The sequence below is a fragment of the Numida meleagris genome, chromosome 1 (assembly GCF_002078875.1).
Source record: "Numida meleagris isolate 19003 breed g44 Domestic line chromosome 1, NumMel1.0, whole genome shotgun sequence".
Lineage (NCBI taxonomy): Eukaryota > Metazoa > Chordata > Aves > Galliformes > Numididae > Numida > Numida meleagris.
The window spans coordinates 71,401,378-71,427,404 of NC_034409.1; the positions used below are offsets into that span (position 1 = coordinate 71,401,378).

The following is a 26,027-nucleotide window of genomic DNA, read 5'->3' on the forward strand; positions in this document are numbered from 1 at the left end:
AATACTGTACTTTCCTTCTAAAACTTAAAATAACACAAGTAAGCTATCTCAGCATTTGATTCTGACCCACAGTAAATAGGACGTACAATATGAAGCCCCGTGTCCATTTCTGTCATCTACTTCTTTTTCCTAATTGAAAACATACTTCTGTACTACAGCAACACGCTGTTTCTGAAAACGAATCCTCTCAGCCCAAAGACCCTACATGGTATTTTCTACTCTACCCTACCACACTGTCTTATCTGAACTCCTAGAAGGAAGGAAAACAAAACAAAGCAAAACGAAAAAAAGCCTCTCAACCTAGACATAGGTAATTATTTATGTAGCTATAACCCTAATCCACAGAGAGTCCCTGCAACTTTTCTGATTTCCACCTAATTCTTCTCAATTTCTTTTTCACTGGAAATTCACTGCTTCTTCCATTATTTTCTGATATTACTTAGAAAATGGATTTTACACACTGAAATGCATACCCTTTCTAATCTCAGAACAGCAGGTTTATCATTCCCTATGCAACTTAGATACATATCCTAGAACTGTTCCTCACTCAAAACTTCCAAATTTGACATTTTCTTTCCCTTTTCCCAGAAAGGAGATGGCCCACTACCCCAAAAGGCTGAAGCATCAATTCCATTTGACTGATTAAACAGTCCCCCAAAAAAAGTTAGATTTTCGTTTTGTTTGAACTCAACAACAAGAACATCAGAAATCACAGATTACTGGTGAAAAAAATAGTTTCTTTGTCATCAGTGCAGATTTGAGACTTTACTAGTAAACAGTACTTTGTTTCCTGGTCGCCCAATTCACCTGACTTTCTCTCAGCTCAACATGTTCTACTCTCAGCAATATCTCCTCTTCAGTTTCCTTCTCAAATTCTTTCCATGCCTTCTCAGTATCATACAATTCTATCTCCAGTTCTTTTATGTTCTGTTTTTCCTTATCACAGTATTTCTCCTTGTCCCTTAGAGATCTTTTAGACATTTCTACTTTCTTGATTTGGTGGGAAGTATTTTCCTTCGCTTTTATATAGCGGGCTTTCTGTTGAATCAGGGATGCCTGAAGAGTCCTGAAGGAACAAAAAAATAAAACAGCCCCTTCAAACAAACATGCAAACCTGCCGCCAATTGCCAGCTGCAAGGTTACATACCCACAGGTTCTATTTTTTAGTTTTTAAACATCCACCAAAAATAAAAGCTTACGAAATGCAGCATAAAATTCTGAAATCTCACAACAAGTATTTACATAATTAAACTACTGAAAATGTTGGTAAGGATGGGGGAAAAAATCAGTGCCTAGTTATTACTTAAGTAAAATGCTAGAAACCAACTTCCATAGCATTGAGAGCTATCACACCACTCGCTTCAATAAGAAACACCCAACTGCTAACCTCAACTATCAGAGAACTTGATTGCAAAACCTACTTCATTTCTCTTTCTATGTGTTGTTGATCTCTGTTTAGTACACCAAGCACTTTTTTCTTTGCTCTAAAGGCATCTTCTGCTGTAGAAAGGGAGTCTTTCTTGCTACTAGCCTCCATATTCTTTTCATCCAAACTCTCTTTCAGAGAGTCAATGCTTCTTTCATTGTGATAAAGCTGGAAAAGTTGAATCTGCATCCTGTTTTCATTCAGTTCTTTGACAAGCATCTGGTAATGCTCTGCCTGCCAACATTAAAATTTAATTTTTAGTTTAAGAAAGGATTTTTAAATCACTAGCAGTCTAATCTGAAGTCCAAAGTGATGTAGGCTGATGTACCAGTAACGTGCAGTATCAAAACTCAGATATCTAAGTCAACCCTTACAGTAATTATACTGGCTAATCTGCTCTTCAACTTATTTAATGTTTTTATAATAATATAGTTAAAAGAATAGAGAAATGCATATCTTACAGTATACTGAAAAAATACTAGATGCAAAAAGTGTATTTTTTTCTAAAAGGTATCTAAGTTCACAAAAGATGCAAAAACACACACACAGAAGTAGTAACTTTGAGTTACCTCCTCTTTCTCTATCTTTGCTTGTTTGCGTTCTGCTGCAATATTTTTTTTCTTGTTATAATTAAAGTGTGCATCCTCTTCCGCTTGTTGCATTTTTTTCTTCTTTCTTTCATATTCCTCAGCATATTGCCATGAATTACTGAGTTGTTCAAAAAGTTGAGTTCTTTCTTTTGGCTTCTTCATTGCAATTGACTCTACTGTTCCCTAAAACAAAATTGCAAAAAAAATGAACCACTGCAGATCATGCTATAGAATGACAAATTTCTTCTCTAAGAGCATATAATACAGATTTATCTCCTGATATTTTAATGATTAGCATAATGGAAAATATATACTTATAGATTCAAAGTCAAGGAAAAGTACAGTAATGTAAAGATTATCAACTAGCCAACTAAACACGTTACGTTACTAATAATTTTATAATATCAAATACTACCTAAAAAATACACATTCAAATTAAATCTACCTAAACAAAGGAGTGAGCAGTATCAGAAAAACAAAATTAGATCTCATTAGGCTCTTTTAAAGAACTGAAAGACATCTGCAATGAAAAAGTTTCAAGAACAGCTACTTCAAGTCAGAGTATTGGAAGATCCTCCAACTCCCAAAGTTAATGGGCACACAAGCTTTATCCATACATCAGCTGCTCAAATCTCCGCTGACGTGAAGCAATTATCATTTTCAGAAAACTGTATTAAATACACTTTCTGACCTCAATCTATTCTTATGGTGGGCAAATGCCCTCACCATAGAAATCATGATCACAACAACAATGCATACCTAGGTTTTCTATAAAAGAGAAATAGTAGTACTTCCTTGGGACTTTCACAGTAAATATAAGGAAAGCAACCATGTGAAATATTCTCATATGCACATAAGCTTACGTGTCATAAGCACATGACATTTATGACTTGTATCCTTCAATACTTTTGAAGTAATAACTCAATTGGATTTTCAATCCCTAAGAGATAGTCTTAAAAATGTTCATCTCTTGATTAATGTTACATGATGCAAGTGTTTTTCTATTTAAAACATTCCTAACATTCGTAGAAATTAATACTTCACACTTTTAAAAGTAAAGATTTACATCTTTTATTTTGAATAATCAAAGCATTCCTCCAAATTGGCTTCTTTCTTCCTAATGTACTCCTGTACACACAAGGTCTATCATTTCCATTTCAAAGACTTAAAATTCTTTGATAAGGCCAAGATAAAATTTATTGGCTTGAAATCATCTTGAAACTAGATTGAATATCAAATAGATAACTGTTATAGATATCAAATAATCTCAGAAATTTATTTTCTTTATGAAGTACCTTAAGTGCTCACCTGAAAAATAAGACAATTCCTAGCTTTGACAAGTATGCCTATTTTTTCAAGCTCAGATATGTATGCAGACCGAGTAACAGATTTATCATTGAAAATATATTCTGAACAACCATCTAAAGGAGGAAAGAAAAAACAATCACTATAAAAAGGCTACAAAAGAAAATACATAGGTAAAATTATTCCACTTTTTTTTTTCCTGAGCAACTTCCTTCAAGAAAATGGATTTCAACTATTCCCTTAACCCTCGGTTAACTTTTAGCATTACCCTTAGTAAATGTTTTCTTCAATTTTTACACTTGGTATCAAGATGCTACTGATGGAATGTAAGAAGTATGTGAAATTCAAAGTAAAATATTCTTGGTCTTTATTTTTTAGGTATTAGACCACAGAACGTACATCCAAAAGAACCTGCCACCTACCACGGATAACTCTTGAAAATGTTTTTTCTTCCCCATCTTCTTCACAGTATATTATCTTTACACTTGCTGTAGAAGAAACTGGTTTCCCAACATGTGCTCCATGAATTAGCTCTCGAACACTTTTAACTCGCAAATTAGATATCTTTTCACACAGCACAAAACTAACAGCATCCATTATGTTAGATTTTCCTAGGAATAAACAAACAAGTCAATGCTCTGACATGGAAGAAATCAAAGGGGGGATAACATTAACAATTAACTAAAAACATAAATGTAGACGCAAAAGTCTTCAATAATTCTAATTCTGTATTTCATTGAGGAAAATATATTGCACACAATAAAGAAATACATTTCTGAAACGTAACAGCAGATAAAAAGCTAATCTTTAATAAAAATCATCACATTGGGTGTGGCATTCACCACAACAATAAAATTTGCTGAAAATACATCTCAGACCAAAAAAAAAATCTCTTCACTGAATTCTCCTTTTGTTTTTCCACTTTAGAGTTTATCAATTCTATTGCTAGATTATTTTGTTTTCAACCTCGCTGCTTTAAGAGTATACTGAATCATTTGCCAAAACATCCGAAAAGGAAGAGTACTGGAAAACAAGAAGAAACTAAAATTCAGAGATTACAAATATTCCCATTATTTTTTCCTGCTTGATCTAGAAAGTTAATTCAGATTTACCGTGAAGAGGACTTGGAAAAAAAATACGCAGAATTTTCAAACTTTCCAGTATGAAACAGTGAGGTTGGGATAGGGTAAGTCAAAATATGTCAACAATGCTGGCAAAAGTTAGCTATTTACACTCATGGATCTCATTTCAACCGAAAAAAAGTGCAGGAACAGCAGGATCTAAAACCAAGATCATAAACTAAATCACTAATGGACCAGGGAACTAAGACCAAATGCTAAGCCTGTCCGTGTGGCTCCTCATCACAGCATCCCCTACTGCGTATCACCTTGTTCTCTGCCAAGTAAAGAATAAAATCCCATTTGCTTGAATAGGGCTTTCAGGAGAAGTGAGCCATGTTTTTAAAAGTTCCAGCACCCACCACCTAACTACACTGAGACACACTGACAAGCAAAGGCTCTTGGGGACTAAACTGCCGTGTCCAAAGCAGCTGCCATCCCCCAAAGGCTGCCCTCTCCCCTCAGAAGGCATTTAATCATAAGGCAAGGACTACAACAGAATTAAGAAGCCATTTTGCATTGTTAAAGTTTAGAACCTAGAGCATTTAAAGTAAAATAATCTTTATTTAACCATGCCAAGCTGACCTACACAGCTGGGTGTGCTGTTTGCACACTCCTTGTTCTTGATCATGAAAATTATAATAGAGAAATCAACTGATAATCAATACCTTCCATTACAGAAGCAATGGCAGCTCAGCAGCTTCCAGAAGTTTGTGCAGCAAACGTAAGCAACAGAAACAAAATGAAAGCAGCAGTTGGAAAAAAAGAGTAAAAGAAGTGATTAGAGAGAAGGACAAAGTACACCCAGTGTCGCAGCCCGAGCCAATCAACTTAAGAAGTATGACAGAAGGGAACAGAGTGAAATACCATCCCCTAAAACATCACTATTTTGACGGACGCATTTCGTTAATACTTCTAAGATTTTTCCACATTATTTTTATGGATCATACTAGAAAAAAATTTATGTGTTCCCTCTACCAGTTCTGCTCTAACAGTTAAACTATGTCTGAGGCTGTTTGGTGGTGATACTGGTTGAATACCACAATGCTATTTTTCTAAACATGTGAAAGGGAAAGCATTCAAAATATTATGCAACTTGACCCAAACAGCTTTCCTTGGATTTCTCTTATTAATGTCATTTATTTTTTCTCATCAAATCTACCCCAAACCTTGCCTACTGATTCTTTGCTTCCACTGAAGCCCTGCTACCTTGAAGTCTGTCTTGGTCCTGTGGCCGAAGATTTTCATCCTGTTTTCCACAATGCAAATAATACAAGTTAAGAAACATTACCAATATTGTTTCCCTTTGTTACTCCACCTTCTGGGGTGAAGGGATCTGAAAGATGATTTGATGCATTCACTGGCATGACAAAATACTTCCTTGTGAAAAAAAAAGCCCACAGATCCATAAAAAGAGGCCCATGTAAGACTACATCCCCTACGCGAAATCAAGTAGTTCTGCTCCTCAGGGGACAAGCTGCTGCCATCCCTGCCCATTCAGTGTCAGCCATAGTAGCCCTCTTACTGGGCCCACACTTCGATGCATGCGCATCTGCTGTTACTGCTTGTTCCTCATCAGGCTTGAAGAGACCTGGCAAAGAGCCCAGAACTAAGACTGGGAAAAAGTCTGGGAAAGCAGTGCAAGGGCAACAGAAACCTCCATCTTGGCAGCTGTGGAGGATGCACATGGTCACTGAATGCCCTTGACCCCTTCCCAGCCTCCTACCTGATCCATTGGGCCCGATTATGCAGTTGAATCTCATAAAGGGGCCGATAAGCTGCTCCCCTCGCCAGGACTTGAAGTCCTTCACCATCAGCAGCTTCAGGTAGCCCATCCTTGTGGCCGTGGGTGCCAATGCCATTCCCCTCCAAACTTTAGCCTCATACAAAATACAAACCACCGAGTATCTTTCTAATGGTTTGTCTTCAGGAGAGGAGCACAGGAGGGGGGAAAAAAAAAAAAAAAACCCTCAGCTTAAGCAGGCGGAGCTGCAGATCCCCCAGACGACCGCTGGGCCACAGGCCCACTCCCCCGCCCGGCCTCGCCCCTCAGCAGCCGACGCACAACGCCGCCGCCCGCCTCGTGCTCGAGGCCGCGCGGCCTCGCCTGATTGGCCAGCGAGCGCTGAGGGGGCGGGAGCTCATCCCCATGGCGACCCGGTGTGTTGGTGCTCGGTGGTGATCGTTGTTGATTGAGCTTCTTGCCGGCGCCATGAGCGGGCTGGGGGTGCAGCGGGACTTGCAGGAGGCGGCTGCTCTGGAGCGGCGGCGGCAGCGCGAGCTCGAGCGGCAGGGCCGCATCTTTAACGCACGAGTTCGGACCATCGGGGTGAGGGCGCGGCCGAAGCCTCCGCGCGGGTCAGGGCGCGGTTGGAGCGTGCCCGGCCCCCGTGTGCCCTCGGGAGGCCGGGCCGGAGCAGGGCTGCCCGAGGCTGTGGGGCTGTGTAGGTGTGTGCGGGCCTGGCTCCGGGGAGGGCAGGAAAGGGGCAGCAAAATCCCCGAGGCTCTCTATGGAGGGCTGATGCACTTTCCAAAGGCTGCTGGTGGAGGTGAGGTGCGGTTCTCTCTGGCTTCGCTTTCTCTTCAGTCTTATCATCAGGGAATCAGGTGGTACTTTGTAGCTATTTAAATAGCTATGAAGAGTCCATACAGGGATTTACAGTAGTTAATTTTCCCTTAATGTGTCCAAAGTCTCATGTTAAGATTCTCCGTGTGCGCATGGAGGGAAAAGTGTTGTGAGGTGAAATAAGTTTAAATTTTGCTGTTAAGTTGCTTTTGAGACCTCTGTAGCAGTAACTAGCCTAGGATCAAGTTTAGAAGTGGTGAAAACAAGCTCAGTCTGTTAATTTCATTGTGCAGGTAGGGTTGCAGCAGATGACAGTCTGATTAAATAATCACAGGTAAAAAGCATCTTGTATGTCAGCAGAAGGATATGTTTACCTCACCTGTGGCAGCACCTTAGAATTGCTCTTGTGACCTTTATGCAGCAGTCAGTTACATAGTAAAGTAGCAGTTCCTGCAAGGAGCTCAGCAGGCTGGTACAGCGTCCTGAGGCATGGTAGCCAATGGTACAATTAAATGGTAGGAGCTAATAACTTTTTTTTTAACAAAGTTGTGTGGACACAGTAAGATGTTCAACTTTCTTTGCCAGGAAACGCAATTTCTCTGTAAGATGGCTTTTCTAAAGCCTTCAAAAATAAATGTAAAATGCCCTTTCTCGCTTAGGGAAGATCATTGGATCTCAGTGTACTTTACTGAGCAATACTGATTTATACCATCTGGAGGTCTTTCCCAAATACTGTTGAAGAACTGTCTTTGGACAGGTTTTGATAGATCCATTTACACAAGACAAACATCTAAAGTGAAAGCGAGTAAATTGGAACAATTCTGTAAATATTTTGATGAACATCATTTAATAATAACATATTAATTGGCTGAACAAGAAGTGCTGACAGAAGGGACTATTCTTGTGATTTGAAATTAAGCCAAGTCCAAAACAGGAGGAGTCAACAAAGCTGTACATGAATAGAGTACATCACTATTTCCAAGGAGGTTTTAGAGTCTTTGTTTTCTCATTCTCTCATTAATTTAGCTGAGTGATTGTCTGTGACAATTCAAAAATGAGGGCAGTATTTGACAGTTTCAAAAATATTTGAACTGGGGAATGAGTAGTTTTAAAAATGTGGGGGTAAAATATTGCCTGGAAAGCAGAATGGGAACTGAGATTTTTATTTTTTTTTCTTGATTATTACTAGTTATTTTAATTTCTGTATGTTTACTTACCTGGGAAATGGGAAAACATGATGCATCTCATTACAGATTTAAGAATTAATCCTTGATAATTCAGTAATTTTCTGAAAGAGTTCAGATGAGCAGTTCTAATGAAAGATGATGAATGACTTTCCATTTATACAGGAATTGCTATACATAACTACAAGTTAGAAATCAACTGCTTCAAACTGTTCATAGCAAGGAATTTATAATTTTAATCTCATTTGCATGTCTCAGTCTTACATTTGTTAATGTTTCAACTAAAGTATGGTTCTGGAATGAGCAAGTTAAATTTATGGCTTTATGTGAGTAGGAGTCATGTTTTTAGGGATATGTTCTCATCAGGTGAAAACTGTTTCAATGTGATAAGAGCTGCTAATCTTACTCTGAGCATACTACTCAGTACATTGTCTTACTTGTATTATTCCCAGTAATTGTGGTTTCCATGGAAATAAATAGGAGGTATTAATTTTGGAGCAGTCTACATACTAACAGAGCTGGATTTCCCTTGAGTGTTTCCCATAGCAATGTGAGGTTGGTTTCTCAAATGGGACCTCTAAGTGAATTGATACTTAATGCTCCTTACACTATCAGATTTTTTTGTTTGTTTCTGGGGGAAGGGGGGTTGAGTGAGGGGCAGGGGCAAAGTTGTATTGTAGGATTCTTTATGGTTTCACCCTTGCTTACAGTTAACAAGTTTACCTCTTTGCCTCATTGGTGCAGTCACATTAACAATGTGTCTGGAATAGCTTATTCTGGAGGGCCCTCTGCTTTCTGCTCATTGCTCTCCCTGGTGAGAAAGAGCATGGCCTAAAATCTGTATTTTACAAAGGTTTGCTTCCCCAGAGTGGGTTGGCCTTTTTAATGCAATGGGAATCGCATGTATGGCAGAGGTAAATGCTCCATAGCTGTTGTGCTTCTCATCCTCTGATGTGCATGTTTATAAACGTGAGAAGCATCAGGGAAATAGTTACCCATCATCTGAGGGGAAAAAAAAACAAACAGTAGGAATTGGAAGAAGAGGTCAGAAAAGCACAGGAAGCATGCGGAAGGGGGAAAAATGATTAAAAGTTAAAAGTGAAGCAAATGGTCAGTTTCATCTCTTTGCTTGTTATAGAAATGAGGCAAAATAGTTACACTTCACCATCCCTGGAGGTGTTCAAGAGACAGGTAGATGTGGCCCTGAGGGACATGTGTGGTAGGTGGGTTGTTGGAATAGATAATCTTAGAGGTCTTTTCCAACCTTAGCAGTTCTGTGATTCTAATAGGCAAAGACTATTAAAATAGTTTATCAGGCTCTTGAAGAATTGTCATAGTTTTTTTTGTAAGAGACATCAAGTGACTTTTAGCCAGTAACAACAACAAAAAAAAGTAGATTAGAAACACAATGCTGTTTTTTGCATATGAATTTTCTTTCAACAAATGTGACTCAATTTTTTTTGACTAAAATAGGGTATCCTGCCTTGCTCAGCTGCCACTCTACAGAGATATCCTGAATATCCTGTACTGCATCTGCCATCTGACTGTAGGTGACTGCATGTATCTCAGATGGCATCCAACACTGCATTCTGGCAGCTACAGCAAGCTCTCTGCCCCCACTTCTCTCCCTGTTATGACTGTAATATTTCTTTTCATTCCCCGTTACTTCTTTTATGTATTTTTAGGGAACCATCCATATTTTTCAAATCAGAAGGATTACAACTTTCTGTCATCTTGATGGTCGAAATACTTACTGTAACTAGGAAAACATTTTGTAATGCAATTCAAAATGTATATGTTTAGTGCTATATATCAAATAAATGTTGCATTTCGGTCTGTTTTGATATACCTGTCATTGTGTAAAAAAAATCAAGAATATTCCTAGTTTGGTATTTTCTTAAGTATTAAGTATCTTAAGTATTGATGTGTATACACTCTGATGGTAGTGAGTTTATACCTGTTTGATAGAACTACAAATCAGTGTAGCTTGACTTTTACCTGTATGCATTAAAGAGTTGGTGTGTTGGTTTTGTTTTCTTTTTTTCCTCTTTTACTAGATTGATAAAGATGCACTGGATGCCCAGGTCAAGGATAGGAAAATTCAAGAAGCAACTGAAAAAGCACGAAATGAAGAACTTGGTATATATTTATAGTCTGATATTTGTATGAAGTTAAATGTAAATAGATTTGTCATATATTTCATTCCTTCTTTTTCCTTTCATTTATGTCCAACCTACTAGTTTTGCTTTTGTTGCCCTCTTTTTTTAATGCTTTAATAAAAAATATTTTAAAAATAACAGCTTTGTTACTTGTATATATAAAGTATATTACATATTTTTATATATGGCCAAAGACAGTTCATTTTCACTCAGGACGGCCCAGCAAATCAAAAGGTTTGACACCCATGTATTGTGAACAGACATAATTATTTTCAAATGAGGTCTATCTCCTTGAATCTCAACTCTGTCTGTGTATTCGTAGATGCATGTGCAATTGTAGGCTTTTGTCTAAATTCAGATTTACAAGCTGAATCCTTTGTGTATTCCTATTTATATTTATACATTTGCATTGGTAGAATATGTATTTATTATCTGCGGTAGGGGCTCACAGGGATTCATATTGTCATGAGTAAACTGGTATGTATTTCTGAATAGTTTTTAATCTTCAGTGTTTTCTTTTAATAAATCTTGATAAATAGTATTGTTAGAGACCTGAAAATACAGGATGATTTAGAAAAATAATACTTCTTTTCCAAGCAGATTGGCAAACTTATTTAATTGCTGGCTTGCAAAATAAGCTTATGTTCTTTCTGTCCTGACATAGAATCAGTAGATAGAATCTTTTACAGATTACTACTGCTAGAATCGTAGAATGGATTGGGTTGGAAGGGACTTGTATCATCCAGTCCAACCCCCTTGCCATAAGCAGGGACAGCATTTACTAGATCAGGCTGCTCAAATTCCTGTCCAGGCTTACTTTGAACACTTGCAATGATAGGACATCCATAACTTCTCTGGCCAACTTGTTCCAATGACTCACCACTCTCATCATAAAAAAATTCTTCCTTATACCCCGTCTAAATTTACCTTCTTTAAGTTTAAAATCATTGCCCCTTGTTCTGTCACTACAGACTCTAGTAAAAAGTCTCTTTCTTAATAGCTCCTTCTATATATTGAAAGGTTGCAATAAGGTCTTCCTGAAGCCTTTTCTTCTCCAGGCTAAACGAGCCTGGTTCCCTCAGCGTTTCCTCATTGGAGAGGTGCTCCAGGCCTCTTCTGTGTGGGGCCTCATCTGAACTTGTTTTAACAGCTCCACACCTTTCTTGTGCTGGGGGCCCCAGAGTGAGATACAGTAAAAGGTAGGGTCTCATGAGCAGGGGAGGTGGCAATAATTGCCTCACTCAAACTGCTGTCTGCACTTATGCAGCCCAGGGTACAACTGACATGTTAGGCTGCAAGGGCACATTACCAGCACATATCCAGCTTTCATCCACCAATATCCCCAAGTCCTTCTCAGCAGGGCTGCTTTTGATCAATTCATCTCCTAGTCTGTACTGATGTGTGGTCTGTCCCAGCTCAAATGCAGGACTTGTACTTGGCCTTGTTGAACTTCATGATGCTCATGAGCCTGCTTCTCAAGCCTGTCAAGGTTTCTCTGAATGGCATCCCTTCCTACCAGTGCATCAGCACTATTTCCCAGCTTGGGGTATCATCTGCAGACCTGCATATGTCATGTACAACGGCTGTAATTAAGAGGTATCACTGAGTCAGAACACATAACCACAAAAATATTTTAGCCATGTCCACTGACCTCAAAACTCTTGATGACCGTCTGTGGTTGGAACAATTTTTCATGATATCATTTCTGAAGGGTTCACAGACTGGGTACTCTACACGTTTTAAGAGTAAAATGCAATTGACAGCTTCCATGCTTCCTTCTGCTGCTGTTTTGATTTTCTTGGTAGAATACCTGTCAGACTTGGACTCCTAGGAAACTGCCAGAAGCAATGCGTAGTCTGGCGTCAGAGGAAATTATATTTCATTGTGAATTTTATTTGAATGGCTATTTTGTATGCATTTTTTTAAACTTTTGACTAGATTATTTAGCATTTTTATTACATAGCTAAGAGCTATTAAGCTCTTCAAAAGCTGTTAATGACAGCCAATTCTTTTAGTGCTGAGCTTAGAAAAATTACTGTGAAATAACTATGAGGTTGCTCCAAAAGTAATGCCTCCTATTTTACTATGTTGGTCCACAACATCAGAAGCAAATGGTGGTGGTATGGCAGTAGAGGTTGAACCTTCCCGCCAATATTCTGTTACATTTTGTTGCCAAGGAACAGGTGGCAGTGGAGGGGTTGTCTGACAAAATGGTGTCTGACATGGAAGTGCAAAGGTGTATCATAGAATTCCTTCATGCAAAAAAAAAAAGGTACCCACTGACATTCATTGATGTTTGCTGAGTGTTGATGGAGACCAAACAGTGGACAGTAGCACATGGGTGGTGCGTTTCAGCGGTGGTGACAGTGGGTCACCTCTGCTGCTGCAGATTTTTATGAGCGCAGCGTGCAGGTTCTTGTTCATCCCTAACAAAAATGTTGGTGACTGTGTTGAAAAATAGTGTTTTGTAGCTGAGAATGAGCTGTATTAAATAGTGTTATTGTGCTTTTTTTATCTGTTGTAGTTTCCATGGAAATAAACAGAAGGCATTACTTTTGGAGTAACCTGCATATCTACATTCCTTAAATTGAGAATCCTTTATTGAGTATGTGTTTCTTAATAAGCAAGTTATTGTATTTTAGTCATAATGATAAATTGGAAGTAAATATGAAGAATTAGTAAACAATACAATTCATCTGTTAAAATAAGCTTTCATCAAATAAAATTTAATAGCTCTAGAGGTACTTATTATTGTATTCTTTTCACATGCTTAGATATAATTGTAATATTAATAAGAACATTTATTCAGAGAAACATTAAAGTATTCTATAAGTAAATATTACTAACATTAGAGCGTTTTGCAGAATGACTCTTGATAGATCAAATACTCATTCCTAAGGTGTTGACTCTGGAGCATATGCTCTATTTATTCCTTTTCAAAATTTGATTTTCCATCTTGATGCGTATACTCTTCTAAGAATTATATGTTCATTGTGCTCATTTTACTCTAGCTAATGAAATGAAGCAAAATGACAAGATGATGTGTATGTTAGAAGAACGACAGAAGTACAGTATCAGAAACATAAACAAAGCTGTCAGTGACTTTCAGAAGAATTTTCAGAAGCCAGAAACAAGACGTGAATTTGATCTATCTGATCCGCAAGGCTTAAAGAAGGATAGACCTGCTCGACTTTCAGACAACGATCCTCGATGCACTGTATCTGGCTTGCAGAAGTTTATGGGTGAAGACTTAAACTATGCTCAGAGGATGAAATTTCAAAAGGAGCAGTTAAGAGAGTGGTCTCTTCAACAACAGAGAGATTGCAAGAATGCATTAGCTGATGAAAAATTTTTAGGTAACAAAAGAAGATAGTGGGGTTTTTAACTGCTTTTTCTGTAAATCAGGTGTATAGAACATAACTGTGGTATAGCCTGTTATATAAAGTTCTGACATAGCAGTATTTTGATGTATTCAGTTTTTAGAGAAAGAGCAGTTTTTGCTTTACAACTTGTAATGTATTTGATATATAAATGAAGCATTTGATAACTTAATGATTGTATTATTACCTAGGCTTCATTTCTGTTTTACACCTCACATGAAGTGTCAGAGTATTCTGAAAAATCATCTATAGTTTGCATGACACACACATATATATGTATATATACACTTTGTCAGGCCAAGTCATCCAGTCTTTACTTTTCTATAGCAAACAAAATAATTCTGATTTTTCTTTTTCTTAACTTGCTATTAAACATGCTTGGTGTACTATTTTATTTTTAACTTTGTTTATCTGCTAAGACAAGATTGATTACAAAATGAACTGATTTTGCGAATCACTTGAAATTCCAAAATGGAGAGCTTTGGTGACAGGATTTGGAAATAGTTTCATAAATCAGCTTACTACATCTGTAGCCTCCCCTTCCTCCATGTTCATATGACACATACTGTCCACGAAAACTGACATTTCATTTTAATCTAATTCAGATGATCTTCATGACAAGAATAGGATTGAACTTGACCGAAAGACTATGGAGCAACAACAAATAGAACAAGAAACTAGACGTGCTGTTTGTGCAGCTACCAAAGACTTTAACAGAAGCCAGGTAAATTCATGTTGTTGGTTTTTGTTTCTGTTAATGAGTGGAGGAGGAGAGAAAATAGAGGGAAAATGAGATGACCTGTGAGCAAAAGTACAATGAGTAGTGATGTTTTCACAGATGTTTGATAGCAGCTACATTTCAGTGTTGATTCAGAAGATTTATTCACTTCTTTGTTCTCTGCAAGGATCTGGTTATCCTCTGTCTAGTTACCTTCTGTCAGAATTCTTCCTTCTGGTTCTCGGCTTGTTGTAGCAGGTAGCCCCAAATCTCCCATCTCTCTGGTACTTTTAATCCGTGCTCATCCGATAGTTTTAGCTGCCTCTGCCAGCTTTTCTTTCTCCTTGTGTGGAAAAATTCTACCAGTAGCTTTTTGTCTTTATCACTTGTATTAATGCCCCAAGACCATTGTTTTTAGCACATCCTTGATATTTGTGTATCGGTCTCTCAGTTGTTTTCCGAGCATGCTTTGGAACTCAATGAAACATGACATGAAGTTTATCATTCATAGAATCGTAGAATCACCAAGGTTCGAAAAGACCTACAAGATCATCTGGTCCAACCATCCATCTATCACCAATAGTTCTCACTAAACCATGTCCCTCAACACCACGTCTAAATGTTCCTTGAATACCTCCAGGGTCCACGACTCCACCACCTCCCTTGGCAGCCCATTCCAGCACCTGGCCACTCTTCTGGAAAAGAAGCATTTCCTAACATCCAGCCTGAATCTCCCCTGATGCAACTTGAAGCCATTCCCTCTAGTCCTGTCACTAGTTACAAGAGAGAAGAGGCCGACCTCCACCTCACCACTACCCCTACCCTTCAGGTAGTTAGAGTGGTAAGGTCTCCCCTGAGCTTCCTCTTCTCTAGACTGAACAATCTCAGCTCCCTCAGCTGCTCCTCATAAAACTTGTGCTCCAGACCCCTCACCAGCTTCGTTGCCCTTGTCTGGACATGCTCCAGGGCCTCAATGTCTTTCTTGCAGTGAGGGCCCAAAATTGAACACAGTACTTGAGGTACGGCCTCACCAGTGCTGAGTATAGAGGGACAATTACTTCCCTACTCCTGCCAGCAACACTATTTCTGATACAAGCCAGGATGCCATTGGTCTTGGCCACCTGGGCACACTGCTGGCTCATGTTCAGCTGAGCATTGACCAGTACCACCAGGTCCATTTCTTCCACACAGTCTTCCAGCCACTCTGCCCCAAGCCTGTAGTGTTGCCTGGGGTTGCTGTGGCCAAAGTGCAGGACCTGGCACTTGGTCTTGTTGAACCTCATCCCATTGGCTTCAGCCCAGATCCCTCTATAGGTCCTTGCCACCATTGATAACCAGAGCAATTTCTTTACTGTGATGATGGTCAAACACTGGAACAGGATTCCTAGAGAGGTGGTTGATGCCCCAAGGCAAGCATTCAAGGGGCATTTGGACAATGCCAAAAATAATATGCTGTAACTTTTGGTTAGATGGTCTTTGAAAGTCACTTCCATTCCATTCACTTCTATTCCGTGTGTCTTAGTAGTGTTATCTGTCATGCAAAGATTTTCTTACTAAGTTAATCATATATATCTTATATGTAAAGCTTCAAGGGATAGATGAACACTGTTCGTCTGGTTACACAATATTTGGTCTGAATTACCTTTATTTAATCACAACAAAATAAGGCGCATTCACATTACCTACATAAGATATGGTATATTTTGATTAAAGTGTGATAGTATATATGCATGCTTGTGTAAGTGTTGCCTGAACCCTTCAAACCACATTAAGCATATGTGTTGTCTATGTTTGTATATATGTGTGTATGTTTATGTATATACAGTTAGACCAAGATAATTGAAAAGGATTTTATTGATTGAAGTCCAGACTACTGAAGAGTATTTTACATCAGTACCTACAAAAGTACCCAAAATGGTACACCTAGGTGCACTTAAGTTAACAATGATATCCAAAGTAATTGTTGTCATACGTATTTGTTCCATGTAAAAGTTCCTGCATTTGTGGTGGGGCTTGAGAAATGGGGTGGACTAGAGGGGAAGTTTATGTCCGGTGTGATTTTTTTTGTTTGTTTGCTTTTAATATTTGGCCATACACATTCTACTTTATTTGTGCTCATATTAAATACATGGAAAGGCTTGTTCTTTGTTTGTTTGTTTGTTTTCTCACAAAAGGGCATAATAATAGAGACAGAAGCAACAATCTCAGTGTAGTTAATTTTCACTATATTGTACAGATTGCAGTTGTATCTAGCAGAAAAAGGCTATGGAGGGATTTTCTATACATCTTTTTTCCTGAGAGAAAACTAGGTCTTTCAGCCAAATTTCAAGACTTTGAATAGCTATTTTGAAGCCTTTTTTTCACCTGAAAGAAAATATTAGTTTGTCATAGAAGAATGGTAACTCTGTTTTTAAGCATTCTTTGAAGCGTGCTGTGCAAGTATCTTTAATCACTCATATCCTATTCTTGGTATTCAGCATCTAGAGTAATAAGTATTTCAACATTTTTGCCACATTTTCATATATGAGGAAACATAGTGCATGTACTGATTTTTAACAGACCTTGCTAAGCAGAAGTTCCCATCTTAAATGTACTGGGTGTTCAATTCCCTGCTATGAGGTAAGTATCTGCATAATGTAGCCAAAGGAATTGTATTTATTGAACAGATGAATAATACGTCTTTCCCAAGCTCCTGAGACCATGGATGGATCACTCTGGTCATTTGTGAGCTTCATGGTTTGTGGTAAGGACTTCAGAATACGTGGTGCATTCTTTTAGTCCTGTTTGGGAGCAGTTTAGTTCCTTGTACACTAAGAACTTGGTATTACTCTAAGCATATGAAGTCCTGACCTTGCAATGCTTCCATGTACATTTATTTTGTTTGTTAGTTTTTTTACTTGAATCAGCAGAATGGAAGTATATAGTATGAACTCTGGAGCACAAATGAAAAGAAGTGACGTAGCATGTATTTGTGCATCTGTTTGCTTGTTTTGCTTGCTTACATGCTACACCAATGAACTATGTTTTGTTGGGCTTTTGACTTGATGGAAAATACATCAGATTTTACATAGTTTAAAGTCTTTATTTCACAGTGTCATTAATCATTTTGTAGTGCTACGTACATGGCTATGCACAGGGTTGGGAGTTTTCTCCAGTAAGATTCCCGAGCAGCTCAGAAAACTTAAGGCTCTCCCTCTTAGTGGGAAGGTTAAGATTACAAGGTTTAAGTGTCTATTTTGGGTCTGCTGCTAAATCACAGTGGAACTACCTTAGTAAAGTGATCTCAATAAAAATTACACTGTTTAAACTTCAATAGTTCTTCATCATTGTTCAGGAATTATTTATGTGAAATCCATCCAAAATGACTTTCTGTTAAATGTGGCTTATTTTGGAGCATTTCCATAGTTAAAAATAATTGCTGTATTTGTAGTATTAATATGCTAAAAGTATATACCAAGATATTTTGGTTCAGTGTCCCAGAAATATTGAAACATTGAAAATCTTTGTGGTTTTTGTTTTGTCTTTTTGTTGGCAGTTGTAATCTCTTAAATTGTTACTTTTCTGGAGAAAAAAAAATCAGCAACACAAATTTTTTGGATCAAAATATTGCTTTATGCTTCTGGTAAAAACTGTACAGACTGACTTCAGTGAGATTAACAAGTGACTTTTAGTTTCCACCTTATTTCATTTTATAATGGCAGAGCTGGTAACTGCTAGATCTGAAATTAACATTTTGACTGTCAAGATTTCATTTGCTTGAATTTTTTCCTTTGTCTAAAAGTAGACATCTTTTACTAGTGTGCACATCTAATACTTTTGTCATTTCTTCTTCTGCCCAGTCTTTAATGTGTCATTGTCTGTCCTTGCCCATAGCAAATAAAAGACCCTTTGACATTCTCCAGGCCTGATGCTTGGGAGAACTCCTGTCATACAAACCTGAAGTCCATAAATGCACGTGTAGAGATAAAACCAGGTTAGCAGTCTTCTCTGGTGGGATGGATCACCATACTTGCTGAGTGGAGAATTCATCTGTGTAACACTTGCAAAGGACCGGATTTCTACAATTGGGTCTAGATAGGCTGTCATTCTCAGTTGTTGATATCTTCTCATTATTCTTCCTCAGCATTTTCAACTTTTCACTTTCAAAGCCAGTAATTTTCAGCAGACTGTGAGAGAATCTTGGAAAAACTTGAGAAACTGGTATCCACTGGGTTGTTGCAGTCAAGATGTATGTGCAAAGCTGTATATGCAAGAGACAGGTCTGACAGCCCACGCTTTGTGCGCCCTAGCAAGGAGGAGTTTCAATAACATTAAAGCAATGCTATTATGCTTATATAATTAATACATGCTATTAGATTTTCAGTCTTTTTGACCAGTAGGGCTGTGATCATAATATTCACATGTGATGCTGTTGACAACTGTATGCAATTTGAGAATTAATCTATTTGTATGTACTAACTTTGTTGCATCCACTTAGTTAATATTTTCTATCAGAAAAATTGTTACTTTTCTTCTTCCATTGACTTCAGGCTGCTGAACTAGCTGAGAGAAAGAAGCTGGATAAGCATCAAAAAATGAAAGATGATATGGATGAAATTTCTAGCCTCCTTCAAGGAGACTTACTTTCTGAAAACCCTGAGCAAGCCATCAGTTCCTTTGGTACACATCGTGTGATCACAGATCGGTGGAAGGGAATGAATCAGGATCAGCTGATGGCAATCCGCTCCTTTCAACAGCAGCAAGTTCTGGAGAAGCTGGTATTTAAGCTTATGTGCATATTCTGTATTCTTAGTTGTAATAGTATTATGAACAATATCTTGAAGAACATATTTTTTAAGTTTGCACTGCATATCCAATTTTGAGACTGTTTCTCTGTTGTTCAGAGCTTCACCCAAACTTCAATCATTCAAACTTAACACAGTGTCTCTGAAGCACTTGGGAAATGTCAGGGAGAAGCAAGAGTGGAGCCTTGGGGTTGGGCTGAAAGGTGGGTTGCTGTGAAGCTCAAGGCCAAGGGGCCTCAGGAATCTCGATGCATGGTCCATGGTGGCCCAGCTGGGGAACAAGGCCCTACACAGCCCAAAGGCCAGGCTTCGTGGTGTGCAGTTTAGGACTTGAAACAGCATGAACTGCCAGCAAGAGATGAGCAGGAATAGAAGTGGTCTGCTCCATAGGGGAAGAGGAGCCAGAAGCTGACAGTCACAGCAGGACAGACATGGTGGAGCAGTGTCCTCATGGACATTGGATACCTGAGCAAGACAAAGAGGGCAGGTCCAGTGATACTACTCATGCATATTTCACATCTTAGAAGTTCCTGAATCCAATGAAATTTCCTTTCTACTTTCCTGCATATTTATGGCTTGTGCTCTGGGATGGGATTGCAATAGAAAAACTAAATACTGCCAGTAAGTGATGATCTACAGGTGGATGGAAGGAGACAGTCTAGATGAAGAAATCTATACTTCCTTTGCAGTCGGAATTGTGTTGGCATAAGTGTTATTATGTAGGAAGCTACTTAATTAATTCAGTTCAGGAGCTGAATTTACTGAATGAAGGAATGTTCAATTTTTATTTTTTAAAATCCCTACAATATCTTACACTGTGTGTTATCTACTCTAGTGCTAAAGATGAAGATAGAGTTGTCTTTTTCCTAAGGGCTTCTTTGAAGCTGATGATGAAAGTATTGGTACTGGCTCTTCTCTGATCCTATGCTGAAGCCATTTAAATAGCTAAGGTGGCAGAAAACGAGCCCTACTGAGAATAGTGAGAAAGTTTTTCCTGGCTTTGTTTCTTGGTTCAGTTCATGGTAATATCAGACAAGAAATGTAGTAGAAGTGTCACTGTCTCCCACTGTCTCCCACAGTATTCTCCTGGAGAAACTGGCAGCCTGTGGCTTGGACAGGTACACCCTTTGCTGGGTAAGGAGCTGGCTGGAGGGCCGGGCCCAGAGACTGGTGGTGAATGGAGTTAAATCCAGCTGGCGACCGGTCACAAGTGGTGTTCCCCAGGGCTCGGTGCTGGGGCCTGTCCTCTTCAATATCTTTATTGATGACCTGGATGAGGGCATCGAGAGCACCCTCAGTAAGTTTGCAGACGACACCAAGCTGGCAGGAAGTGTCGATCTGCCTGGGGGTAGAGAGGCCCTACAGAGAGATCTGGACAGGCTGGATCTCTGGGCTGAAGCCAATGGGATGAGGTTCAACAAGACCAAGTGCCAGGTCCTGCACTTTGGCCACAACAACCCCAGGCAACGCTACAGGCTTGGGGCAGAGTGGCTGGAAAGTTGTGTAGAGGAAACGGACCTGGGGGTATTAGTCGATGCTCGGCTGAGCATGAGCCAGCAGTGTGCCCAGGTGGCCAAGAAGGCCAATGGCATCCTGGCTTGTATCAGAAATAGTGTTGCCAGTAGGAGTAGGGAAGTCATTCTCCCTCTGTACTCAGCACTGGTGAGGCCCCACCTTGAGTACTGTGTCCAGTTTTGGGCCCTCACTGCAAGAAAGACATTGAGGCCCTGGAACGTGTTCAGAGGAGGGCGACGAAGCTGGTGAGGGGTCTGGAGCACAGGCCTTATGAGGAGCAGCTGAGGGAGCTGGGATTGTTCAGTCTGGAGAAGAGGAACTCAGGGGGGACCTTATCGCTCTCTATAACTACCTGAAGGGAGGTTGTAGTGAGCTGGGGGTCAGCCTCTTCTCTCTTGTAACTGGTGACAGGATGAGGGGGAATGGCTTCAAGTTGCGCCAGGGGAGATTCAGGCTGGACATTAGGAAATACTACTTTTCCAGAAGAGTGGCCAGGCGCTGGAATGGGCTGCCCAGGGAGGTGGTTGAGTCACCATCCCTGGAGGTGTTCAAGAAACGTTTAGATATAGCGTTGAGAGACATGGTTTAGTGGGGTTATTGGTGGTAGGTGGATGGTTGGACTAGGTGATCTTGTAGGTCTTTTCCAACCTAGCTAATTCTATGATTCTATGATTCTAAGTGGTAGTGTGACAGAGAGATGACAGAGAAAGTAATGATTTGGGTCTAGCAACTTAAAAAAAATTTTTTTAAAGGTCATCTTGCCGATCTGTGTATTTTGAAAGAGCTAGTATGCAGGAAAGAAATAGTAGTCTACTGATATTTCTGCCAGACAGCAGACCTAAATTTCTTACTCTCTTCTTTTGCATAACAAGGAGACTTTTCTAGGGAGCGCTCCCTGGAAAAGTGTAGCTTCCTAATCTGAACTATTTTACTACTGTCTAGTATGAGTGCTCCTACCTTGTTCAGAAGTGTATACTTTTTCTCCCTATTTTGAGTGCTACCCCTAGTGTTCAGTAAAGGCAAGCAAGCTTGTTGTTTGGATGAATTTACCAATAAGACTTTATATAGACTGTTTTGTCTTTGAGTAAATAACAAATGAAGCATTTCTTTTCCCTCTTGTAGAGACTAAAAGAGGAGGAACGCCAAAGAGATGCTGAATGGGACAGGCAAAGTATGCAGGCTGCAAGAGCACAGTTAATTTTAGAACGGCATCAAGAACGACAGAATCGGGAACGCCGCCAAGCTCTAGACAGCATAAATGCACAACTATCCCAGGAGCAGAAATCAAAGTACGTGCCAAGAGAGTTTTCTTCTTTTCAAAAAAAAAAACTCTTTGCCATTAATACAATTGCTTGGCTTTCAAAGAACTTTTCCACTTATATTTTTATTTCTTTTCTAACAAATTTATTGCAAAATTATACTTTTTTAAAAAATAAGCATTTTAGATTGATTGTTTTTCATTGCCATTGAAAACACCTTCAAAGAGTAGATTGTGATGTTTTTGACCTGCATATATGCAATAGTAGCTGAAATTCGTAACATTGTTCCACTGACAACAGACTGTTAAGTTTATAAAGACAAGAAAAGAGCAAATATATACAGTTAGACAGCAAATTATATTAGTGGGTATGAAACAGTATATTTAATTTACCTTACTTTTTTGAAACAAATAACTGGATAGTTATCCACTCACTTCATTAAAAACTTCCAGTTTCTCATAGCTGTAAGTGAAGTTAATGACACAAATGGATCTTTGAAATTATATATGACAGAACTAGATGATTTTCTAGCTAACCACTGACAGATCATGGTGCATAGGTATTGTTTCTGATATGCTGAGAAAGAGAGAATATAATATGTGACGGGGGAAAAAAATCAAGCCAACTGATTCAGTGTTCTAATCCTCCAGTCTCATTTTTTTTTCCTTCTCATCATGTATCCATCTGTACACCTTGCAAAGAATTCCTAATACCTAGTGCTTTCTTATTATGCAAGCAAAAATTCTGAATTGTGATAATTTAGTTTTACATTGTGAGGATTTGGAAGGTTACTCTAGGATTAAAAATAAAATTTGCTGTATTGAGGCATGATATTCATATTGGAGATACAGTTACATTTAATTCTATTCCTAATCTGAATTTTATGAGCAGCTATAAATTTATACATTACGTTTTCCTTAGGTTTCTCAAGTAACTTCTGTGTAATGAGAAAACATTCACTAACTGCATTTTTGTTTGTTTATTTGTTGCTAGGAACATTTATCTTAAAGAAGAAGAATATTCAAATTGTCCAACAAGTCAGTACTATGCACAGTTTAATACAACCAGTCGATGACATTCTAGAGGCATCAACCTGAAGTACACAGAAAATTAAAACATATTAATTTTTAATTGAGCAGTCCCAATTTTTTATGCTGATAATTACTGTTACTTTTCTGTATAAATTGTGCTGTTTGAACAGTATACTCGAAATAGAGGAGAGTCTGTTAAGCTCTACGGGTGCTGAGAAAAAAACATTGTAATCATTTTTAAACATAATTGTTTCTGAAAAGTGCTAGTTGATTTTGTAGTTAGACTGTTTGACCACTGTGTCTCAGGCTTAACTGTAATACTTACATTATCCAAGTCTTTAGAAATTAATTTCTAGAAAGTGATCACAATTTAAAATATAATGCTCCTTGTTGCAGCTTGGTCAGAGAGAACAATACCTAAGTAGATCACATGAATCACAAATGGGAAATACTTACTTTGCAGACTCTAGGGAAGGAAGAAAAGTAACCTAGACAGAAAATTGTGGGTTTTTTTTCTGTTTGATTGGTTGGTTTGTTTTGTTTTTAAACAACAACAAAAAAAAAGTAGAATAAGATGGTTAGAAAGTATTGCTACTACAACAGATACAAAGAGCACAATAACACTATTTGATAGAGCATATTCTCAGCTACAAAACACGATTTTTCGACATAGTCACCACCATTAGCTATGTGTTTTCACTAGCAATGAACAAGAGCCTGCATGCTGCGCTTGTAAAAATCTGCACCAGCAGAGGTGACCCACTGTTTCACAGCACCTATGATGGCGTCATTGCTAGGAAAATGTTGTCCATGCAGTTCATCTTTCACTGGCTCAAACAGATGGAAGTCAGAAGGTGTCAAATCCAGGCTATTTGATGGGTGTGGAAGGAAAGCAATCTTTGTGTCCAGCAAAGATTGGCAGTGCACTCCACGGTCTTCAGACTGGTATGGGGCATGGTGTTAATCATGTTGCAAGAGAAAGATTGTCTGCTTCTCTGGCCTGATTCTGGAAGTTCAAGCCTTTAGGTTAGTCAGTGTCATGATGCAGCAGTCAAAGTTGATGATTTGTCCAGTTTCTAGGAAATCCAGAAGGATCACTCCTTTCCTATCCCAGCAGACCGTGCACATCACTTTGCCCATTGAGGGCTGCATTTTAAACTTTTACTTCGGTGTGGAATTAACATGTTACTACCCCATGGACTGCCGTTTTGGCTTTGGCTTGTAGTGGTGACACTACATCTCATCACCAGTAATGATATTTGCACAGTTTGTGCAGATGAGCTGATTGAGATTCTCTTCATTTCATGGTGTGACAGCTGAGCATGGCCATCCAGAGTGTGGCTTGTCTTTCATGCTGATGTTGCCACTGCTGAAATGTACCACCCACACCCTCACTGTGCTCACATCCACTGTTTGGTCTCCATAAACTTTCAGCAAGCATCAAGGAATGTCAATGGGTGCAATTCTTTCTGCATGGAGGAATTCAGTGACACACTTTTGTTTCATATGCACTTCTGTGTCAGAGGTTAATTTGCCATATAGCCCCTCTGCTGCCATCTGTTGCATGGCAACAAAATGTAATGGAATATTGGTGGGAAGGTTCTTTACTGCCTCTACTGCCAAACCACCACCATTTGCTTTGGGTATAATGTGCTTACATAATAAAACAGGAATATTTACTAAGGTGATTATAGCAGTCAGGCATGATACAGAAATTGTATGTGTGTTATAATAAGTGGGCAAAAGAAGGGGAGAAGATATTCCTAGATGCACCATCACTCATTAGAAATAATAGAAAAAACTTCAAGAGAGTGTACTTCTAAAGGAGAGTGTAGGGATAGCTTAAAGATGTGATGAAAGCAGGGAAAATTAGGCAGGCACCATACAAAGCCAAGGAGAAAAATCTCAGTGTGTTGCAGGGTAATAGTTTTCCATCTCTGTGATTAAGAATTGACTTTGCAATTGAAGAGCCAACCATGGGTATTTAGAAAATGGGGAATTTAAACACATGGGAAAAAAATATGTAGAAGCTGGGTAAGTAACTACGTAAGAAAGATGGATATGTAGATACAAAAAAATAAATCCATTAGAGAAAGAGATTACATCCAATGGACTGGAAAGAGGGTTAGAAGATTTATGTGATCTAAAGCAGAAGAGATATGTGTCTGGATCTTTGGTCATATTCAATTCTAAGATCTCTAAAAGATGTCACACTAAATAAAAATAGACAGTTTATGAGATTAATTGGGGTTTTCCCTTGATTCTAGATTGTAAACTTGCAGTAAAAGCATCCTAATGATGTTGACATGGAGTCCACTGATCTCTGCATTGAGATAAGTGATAACTGAGTTCTGGTGAAACAGGTTGAAGATGATTTCCACCAAGCTAACTAAGAAAAATGTTTAAAGAAACTGAGACAGATAAACTCAAGTGAGTTATTCTAATCTTGGGGAAAATAATGAAGAATACAAGGTTCTTAAGGTAGATGTTATTAGAAGGATTTTGAGATGTTTGAAGGAAACATTCCTTGAAAGGGGACTCAGACTGGTCATTTTTCTCTGAAGTGGTCCCACGGGATCAGGCTGACATGATTATGTACCTTGTTGAACCAGGTAGTAACAGTGGAAGTTTGTAAACATCAGTAATGTTTAATACTTCTAGACAGAAAGGTAAAAGAAAATCAACTAAGTACAACATGGTAATGGGAACTGAATAACCCGCAGCAAGAAGAAAGTCCCAGTGTTAGTGTATTAAAAAAATTGGAGCTACTCATAATTACAATATAGGTAGAAAACAGCTGGGAAAGGAGTATGGCTGGAAAACAAGAACTGAAAAATGTGCAATTCAGAAAAGTTGGTAGATAAATATGAGAGGGAAACTGCATCATTAATGATGAGATGAACTAAAAAGAGTTAGGAGGGGTTGGTTTTCAAGAGATGTGAATGTGATAGCATTGGGAAATTCATTTAATTGTCAGGCTGGGATTCAGACA

At 38.7% G+C, this 26,027-nt stretch overlaps 2 protein-coding genes across 13 annotated transcripts in view; one reads left to right on the top strand and one right to left on the bottom strand.

The window, feature by feature from the left end:
• SMC1B (structural maintenance of chromosomes 1B) overlaps positions 1–6,497 on the bottom strand; it is a 38,624-nt gene extending 32,127 nt beyond the window's left edge. The window contains exons 1-8 of one of the 5 annotated variants that reach the window (XM_021393033.1): positions 6,166–6,497; positions 5,649–5,688; positions 5,108–5,139; positions 3,744–3,932; positions 3,325–3,437; positions 1,996–2,199; positions 1,422–1,660; positions 808–1,066 (exon numbers count right to left, since the gene is read on the bottom strand). In XM_021393033.1, the coding sequence (XP_021248708.1) occupies positions 808–1,066; positions 1,422–1,660; positions 1,996–2,199; positions 3,325–3,437; positions 3,744–3,932; positions 5,108–5,114 (1,011 nt within the window). In that variant the 5' untranslated portion in view covers positions 5,115–5,139; positions 5,649–5,688; positions 6,166–6,497. Of the gene's footprint in view, positions 1–807; positions 1,067–1,421; positions 1,661–1,995; positions 2,200–3,324; positions 3,438–3,743; positions 3,933–5,107; positions 5,140–5,648; positions 5,689–6,165 lie in introns of those variants that run through there. The other 4 variants (XM_021393034.1, XM_021393015.1, XM_021393024.1 and 1 more) reach the window with 4 other exon arrangements.
• The window catches only part of RIBC2 (RIB43A domain with coiled-coils 2), a 32,918-nt gene continuing 13,443 nt past the window's right edge, over positions 6,553–26,027 (top strand). For 3 of the 8 annotated variants that reach the window (XM_021393047.1, XM_021393051.1, XM_021393056.1), the window contains exons 1-6: positions 6,553–6,768; positions 10,247–10,328; positions 13,360–13,704; positions 14,334–14,452; positions 18,976–19,203; positions 21,868–22,034. In XM_021393047.1, the coding sequence (XP_021248722.1) occupies positions 6,652–6,768; positions 10,247–10,328; positions 13,360–13,704; positions 14,334–14,452; positions 18,976–19,203; positions 21,868–22,034 (1,058 nt within the window). In that variant the 5' untranslated portion in view covers positions 6,553–6,651. Of the gene's footprint in view, positions 6,769–6,796; positions 6,994–10,246; positions 10,329–12,886; positions 12,954–13,359; positions 13,705–14,333; positions 14,453–18,975; positions 19,204–21,867; positions 22,035–26,027 lie in introns of those variants that run through there. The other 5 variants (XM_021393073.1, XM_021393066.1, XM_021393060.1 and 2 more) reach the window with 5 other exon arrangements.